Below are 7,619 nucleotides of genomic sequence, written 5' to 3'. Positions count from 1 at the left end.
CATATATATTTGTCGACGATATGTATTAAATCGTTAATCAGTTGGTAGTCCGCCGGTGCTGATGGTTCCCTTTACCGACAGATATATAATTAGTTTTAGTTTTAATTAGTTTTAAGGATTTTATTTTCCCTTATTAACAATTAAAACAAATTTATATTAGGTATGATGTCAACCACCGGTCCAAATATGACAAATTTGCTACTTTTGATTTGCCAGACGTATAGAAAAAAAAACCCACCGCTCCTGCCCTTGTCCAGAAGAATAATGTTAGTTGGCACGCGTCAATAGATATTGGTGCATCCATTAGCCATCATGACATCCTTCAGTAACAAGGATGGTTCCTATTGAAAACTGTCAACGCAGCCACACCTCTCTATATAAACGATATCAGTACTACTTCTCACAAACATAACATCTCTCTCTCTCTCTCTCTCTCTCTCTCTCTCTCCATACAAACAATAATGGCAAAGTCGAACTCTAATCTTTGTGCAGTTGTTCTTTTAATATCAATTCTAATAGTAGCAGCATCAGCAGGGAGTTTTTACGATGACATGGACATCAGTTTTGGGGGTGAACGTGCTAAAATTCTGAATGGAGGTCAGGATCTTTCACTTTCACTCGACCAATACTCTGGATCGGGTTTCCAGTCGAAGCACGAGTACCTGTTTGGAAGGTTCGACATGCAACTCAAACTAGTACCAGGCAATTCTGCTGGCACCGTCACCACATTCTACGTGAGTACCATCGATCGGTTCCAATCTTGAATTTCATATCTGAATTAAATATATATATTGTGATCACTCATTTGTATTAATCTTTTAAAGGCTGATAATAACCATGTCTTTGTATTAAATCACATTAGTTGTCATCACAAGGTGCGGGTCACGATGAGATCGACTTCGAGTTCTTGGGCAACTCCACGGGAAACCCTTACACAATTCACACCAATGTGTATTCACAAGGGAAAGGAAACAAAGAACAGCAGTTCCACCTTTGGTTTGACCCTACCGCAGCCTTCCACACCTATACCATCGTATGGAACAGTCTAAGAATTATGTAAGTCACGCATCCAACATAAACATTAATTGGTTCTCTTCCTTTCTCATGTTTTTCTGCTGTTCCTATATAAAGCTCTTTGTCTCTTCAGTTTCTTGATAGATAACATACCAGTAAGGGTGTTCAATAACAATGATGCTGCTGGAGTCCCATTTCCCAAGAGCCAACCCATGAGGGTTTATGCCAGCCTGTGGAACGCGGATGACTGGGCAACCCAAGGTGGGCGTGTGAAGACCGACTGGACTAATGCGCCTTTCACCGCGTTATACAGGAAATTCAATGCCAATGCCAAAAAAGTTGGTCCCAATTCAGTATCTACAAGCTCAATAAATGATGACCAGTCATGGAGTACCCAAGGACTTGATGCAGCTGGCCGAAATAGGATCCGATGGGTGCAAACCAAGCACATGATCTACAACTACTGCAATGACCGCAAACGGTTTCCCAATGGTATTTCAGCGGAATGCAAGACCTCTAGATTCCTTTAAGCCTGCTTACTAACTTGATATCCATATTTTTTATTCTTTATTGATCGATTTCTGATCTTCATGATTATTTATTCTTTGATTCATTGTAAACATTCAAATTGAAAATACAAATAAATACACAAGTATAAGATTCCATGTACACTTTAAAAACGCATTGTCTAACAGCACACTACAATAATTGAAATATCTTTTTCGTTCATATCTAATTATATAGTTTAGTTGGTCAAAATCGAAAGTCATTAGTAAAAACATTATAATTTCTAAAATCCTTTTTTTTTCGACACTACATACAAACTTCATTATGTGTAGAATTAACAACAAAAAATGATCCTAGAGGTCTATCATTGTTTTCGATAGGAAACATTGTATGTGGAAGAAATGGCTAAAGTCTCGTATGCCTTAGTTAATTGTAACTTCATGTATATATGATACGTTATGCACTAGATCTTAAATTGTAATGTAGTGGGAGGCGGTAGCAGGTTTATGTCAAATACAAGAAAAAAATTAGGAAGGGATGAAGTGGTCGTTATGCTATTTGAAAAGCACTTATGTGGTTACCTTACCTTTCAGAAGAAAGAAACTAGTCATAGAAGGCTTCAGTGATGTAGATAAGAGATGTTCTAGATATTTAGGGAAAACCATAACAGGGTTTTTGTATACCATTGCGGGTATAACCATCAGTTGGATATCCACACTTTGGAAAGAGTATTCATCTATTAACCATAGAAGCATAATGAATGGAAATTGAAAAAATTATCCTTAGAACTTATTTGGTTGAAAATTTTCATATATTTGGGCAAAAAAAGACTGTGTCCTACTTTATTAAAACCATAGTGCATTTCACCTTTCAAAGAATCTAATCATTCATGATAGAACAAAGTATGTGTAGATGAAGTAACGGTTTATCAAACAATCAATTAGCCATTGGACTCGGAACCCAAAGAAGATCCTTGGTACTAAGAATCTAGTAGACATGTTTTCCAAGGCAATCATGATACAGAAGTTGAATCTATGTAAAGCGTCAATTGGTTTCTAGATACTTGGAAAGATAGTTGGAAAGAAGGAAGGCCTATAGAGAGATGTGGTTAACAAAGATTAAGTTTAGGTGGCAGAAGATTGGTTGATTATTTTCCACCTGGGATATTGTGAGTTGAGGAGCCTGATCTTTCTTTCAACCACATTGTCGCTATGAAGACAAAGGAAAGGGCTCCTATTACTGAGTTGCTACAACGAAAGACTTCTCGGTAACTTTAGGTGTAAGTTGTACTAAAAAGATTAAAAAGTACTATCACTACTAAAAAACAGCACTTTAATGGCATGCGAACCATGGCACACAATGATTTATGATACATAAAACTCCCCGTGATACTCCAACTACCCGATGAATTGGTTATTCCTAAACGAGTCATGAAGGGTGTAACGAACATATTCTGTCTCCACATTGGATCAAGAACAGGGTCAGAAGGATCAAAAACTGCTAATTCATACAGGGCCATAGAACCGGCCCAACCAGCAACCAAAGCTGTATGCATTATATGAAAAGAAAGCAAGCATCCGGGATCATTCAATACAACGGTATGAACACGATACGAAGGCAAACCCATGAAAATACCCCTTGATGAAAGAAAAAAGACACTACATAACTTTATTGCATTGGAAATATACTATGGCTATGTGATGGACCCCCTCTTTAGTGGATTATTTCAACGCAAGGGTTCAGCTCTCCCAAAATTTGAAGCATTTAGGAGACAAACTTTTGCGTGCCCTAAAATTAATGTCACAAAACAACATTGAGGGTACCTATCAAAAAAAGTATGTCGTATAAGCATGTCATTTTGTAAGTTTTCATGAGGAATGACACACGTTTCCCATCCTTTAATAACTAGCGGGGGGGGGGGGGGGTGGGTTGAAAACCCGAAAATATTAAAAAACCTCGGCGCCTTGTTCTCTAATCACCTCCCATTCGTCATTTTGATGTCTATGATGCGTCTCCTCCTTCTTCTGTACAAACATCATCCGAAGAAAACCCAATGACATTTCGCGGTTGTGCATCTCCCTTTCTTCTTTTTGCAGCTCTACAAAATGTTTAGGTTTATAGGGTTCATTAAATCTCGTCCTTTACACACATCATTTATTATTCTCTCTTTCTTATTCATTAACACTCGTTCTCTCATGACTCCTGTGACTTGGCCGCCTAAAATCTTTCCTCCATTGTGCAGCTGTCTTTGCCGGAGTCCAGGTCGTTACCGGAGACTAGAGTGAACATTGATGTCGCCTAAGCCTCAGCGAGCCTCCAATGTACCGGATCTCTCTCTCTCTCTCTAACTTGGTAATAACTTATTCGTTTTATAAGTATATTATTTTTTTAAACTTTTTAGGTTTGAAATATTGATTATGATTGGAAATTGTTTTCATTTGTTACAAAATCCAATTGTTACTTTGTAATTAGATTGATGATTTTTTTTTGATGATTTAGTGTTAGCGTTCTTAATTTTCCTTTTGGTTTGTGCTTTCTAATACGAAAAAGATTATAGATAGTTTATTTTCATGGAATGTTTGCTTTTGCTTGCTAAATTTTCTGTAGGGGAGTTTGTAAATGTATGGTATTACTATGCATTTAGCAAATCGATTCTCCATTTTATTACCATCCTGAAATAGAAGATAAAACTATGTAGGTTGTTATACATGTTATTTGTATTAATAAAAGTTGTGATAACTTAGAAGATGAATCCATGAAAGCTAAAATGGTGACTTTTATGTAACCCATTAAAGAAATAAGAAACCTTTTTTTTAATAATCTTGCTTTATTTAATTTGCAACCATTTGGACTCTTGGTAAATTAAATGAAAGTGGAAAAGAATCTTGGAGCAATGAAGGAGAAACACACGTGACTGTCATTGATGGAATCTCTAGTCGAATCAAACATTTATTCATTTAGTATTATATCACTTGCTATTAGTTTTTGAGTATTGTTTTTTTATAGAGAGGAGGCAACTGGGGTAACTGGATCTCTTGCAATAGGTGTAGCATACTTTGGTGTCATCAAATCGACCAAAAAATGGATTGAAGAAACACATGTGAATCTTAGAGGTCCCTAGGCTAATATGGAAAGATAAAGGACCAAAGGGACTATATAAAGGATCGGTTGGGTCTCATGTTTCAATTGTTGCGTTTGAGGTAGGTGAATTGGTCTGAATACAAGTCTTAATCGGAGATGGTGTATTGTTAGGGGAATTGATAAGATATGATGAAATAGTTTTTGTATTACATTTATTTAAACATGGGAATGATTATTATTATTTGACATACTATATCTTTTTAAATGGATTGTCTTTTTTTTTTTTTTTAATGATATGCTATTTTATATTTTGAGACAATAATTGTCATCTAATTTGGAAATTATTAAATCCATTTAAAAAAATATTTTTTTAAAACCTTTAAAATTGTCTTTCTTTATGACACGAGCTTTAATGATACGCACTGTGTGTCGTAAATGCGCGTCGTAAGGTTACGACACATAAATGCGTGCGGTCTTCCTTTATGATAGGCCCTTCATTGACACGCATTTGCGTGTCATATGTATCCTTCTATGACACGCAATTCTTGTCATTAAAGGATATTTTTCTATTAGTGTATTTATCTAAAAATTAAGGTCCAGAATTTTAACTTTGTTACAGAAGATGCAAGCACAAATGAAAACTTAATAAAAATACAATAATTGCATATTAGGCTCAAATAGACTGCAACATATAAGTTTTAACACCAAAATGGGTAAAAATGTGCTAAATCAGGAAGATTTCATATATATTTGTCGATGATTTGTATTAAATCCTTAATGAACTGGAAGCCAACGTTGAATAGCTAATAATGCTTGTATGTATTTATACATTTGAGACATGCATAACTATTAGATGTCGGTTTGAAACTAAATATCATGTTGTTTTGAGACTAATCTAATGTTTTGTTACTATAGTTTCAATCTCTCGTGTAAATATGTGTTATGTTCACTGGTAGATACATGTTCATCCCATTCATGATACCATTTTTTTCTTGGTTTTTTTCAATAAATCCGTTAAATTTAAGAAAAAAACTATAACAAATATAAATATTCAGTTATCACCATTAAATGGTAATTTCTTATGTAGCCTCTTTAAAGAGGTTCCTCGTCCTCAAACGACATCTTCAATTTCACACCTATAGTAAATTGCAGTCACAACATCAATCCTATGATGAATTTACTTTCCCTTCCAAATTTCAAGAAATCAGTCAAGATCCCAACCTTTTCTTTTTATGATAACTTTTAATTAACATTAAGAATGTGATTGCTAAAAATATAATTGTACATAATATAATAATGGATAAAGTATAATGAATTAAGAATAAATAATCTTGAAAAACAAATTGTAGGTTTCCTTCCTATATTTCTTTATTTAATACAAGTAGAGTTGCATTTGATCCATTTCTTATAAATCTCTTATTCGTGCAAGTGATGCTTTCATTTAAAGGGAAAACCGAGGAAGGAGAGGGAAATCACAATTTTAGATTAACTGATTGAATTTAGTAATGAAACTTAATGAAAAGAAGATCTTTGGGGGAATTTGCATCCGGTTTTATCATCATTAAGTGTTACCACCGAAATAGGTAAAAAAGTTGGTAATTTAGTGAGATTTCATATGTGTTTGTCGATGAGATTGTTACTTGAGGAGTCTGGTGTTCCTTTCCATTTCATGGTCGCTATAGAGACAAAGCATGGACTCCTGTTGCGGAGTGGCTTCAAGGAAAGACTTCATAATAACTTTAGGTGTAAGTTGTACTAAAAAGATAAACAAGTACTATTTGTGTTAAAACTATAGTCTAGAATTTAACTTTGTTATAGAACATGCGAGCAAATATGAAAACTAAAACGAAATACAATAATTGCATATTGGGCTCAAATAGACATCAACATATAAGTGTTAACACCTAAACAGGTACAAATTTGCTATATTAGCGGGATTTTATATATCTTTGTTTATGATCTTTACTAAATCGTTGATCAATTAGAAGTCTATCATTATTGGTTCCCTTCACAAATGGATATATAGGTATATATTTATATATATGAGACATATGTAACTACTATATTTTGGTTTGACACTAAATATCATGTTGTTTTCAGACTAATGTAATGTTTTGTTACGATAATTTCAATCCTCGTGTAGATATCCATTATGTTCGCATGGTAGATAAATGTTCATCCCATTGATGATACCATTTTTTTCTTGATTTCTTTCAATGAATCCGTTAAATTAAGAAACAAAAATCTATAACATATATAAATATTCAATTATCAACATTACAAGGTTATGACTAAGACAAATTGTTTTAACTGCTGTTATTCCCTATAAACATGCATTTTAGATTGCAACACATTTGAGAACTCAAAAAAACAAATAATGGTAAATTTCTTAGTTACCCTCTTTAAGGAGTGTCCTCGTCCTCAAACGTCATCTTCGGTTTCACACCTACAGTAAATTATAACATCTATGTACTTGTTCAAGCCTATCACAAATTTACTTTCCCTATTAAATTTCAAGAACTCAATCAAGATCCCAACCACTCCGAAGAAATCAATATTTGCCGACTTTTAATCAACTTTAAGAATGTGATAGTTAAGAAATATAATTGTACATGATATAATAATAATGTTCTGAATGAACCAAAAATAAATAATCTCAAACAACATATTGTAGCTATCCTTCCCATATTTTTCTATTCAATGTACATAGAGTTGAGTTTGATCCATTTCATATAAATCTCCATTCCGTACAAGTGATGTTTTCATTTAAAGGGGAAGCCGAGGAGGGAGAGGGAAACCAATCTTTTGGATAAATTGGACGAATTTGGTAATAAAACTAAATGAAAAGGAAGATGTTAGGGGAATTTGCATACAGTTGTATCATCAATAAGTTTTAACACCGAAATGGGCAAAACGTTGATAATTTAGCGAGATTTCATATATATTTGTCGACGATATGTATTAAATCGTTAATCAGTTGGTAGTCCGCCGGTGCTGATGGTTCCCTTTACCGACAG

At 34.1% G+C, this 7,619-nt stretch overlaps 1 protein-coding gene across 1 annotated transcript; it reads left to right on the top strand.

Moving 5' to 3' along the window:
• Nucleotides 1–428: 428 nt before the first annotated feature.
• On the top strand, nucleotides 429–1,727 carry LOC145078571 (xyloglucan endotransglucosylase protein 1-like). The gene is made up of 3 exons (XM_079023057.1): nucleotides 429–734; nucleotides 863–1,056; nucleotides 1,148–1,727. Exons 1-3 carry the CDS (start codon nucleotides 462–464, stop codon nucleotides 1,542–1,544), a joined length of 864 nt encoding a protein of 287 aa, XP_078879183.1. The 5' UTR covers nucleotides 429–461; the 3' UTR covers nucleotides 1,545–1,727.
• The last annotated feature ends 5,892 nt before the right edge of the window (nucleotides 1,728–7,619 follow it).

This window comes from Lactuca serriola, unplaced genomic scaffold, assembly GCF_051521515.1.
Source record: "Lactuca serriola cultivar US96UC23 unplaced genomic scaffold, Lser_US96UC23_V15 Lser_V15_Un226, whole genome shotgun sequence".
In the NCBI taxonomy this organism is placed as follows: domain Eukaryota; kingdom Viridiplantae; phylum Streptophyta; class Magnoliopsida; order Asterales; family Asteraceae; genus Lactuca; species Lactuca serriola.
The sequence above is the reverse complement of the archived record's forward strand: the minus strand, read 5'-3'. Positions and strand labels throughout refer to the sequence as shown.

What these genes read in the sequence shown, in the direction of transcription:
- LOC145078571 (XM_079023057.1), top strand. Translation starts at nt 462, where the DNA reads ATGGCAAAGTCGAACTCTAATCTTTGTGCAGTTGTTCTTTTAATATCA. An exon ending in GCACCGTCACCACATTCTAC is followed by an intron (nt 735 to 862) that starts GTGAGTACCATC and finishes AAATCACATTAG; the next exon opens with TTGTCATCACAAGGTGCGGG. An exon ending in TGGAACAGTCTAAGAATTAT is followed by an intron (nt 1,057 to 1,147) that starts GTAAGTCACGCA and finishes TTGTCTCTTCAG; the next exon opens with TTTCTTGATAGATAACATAC.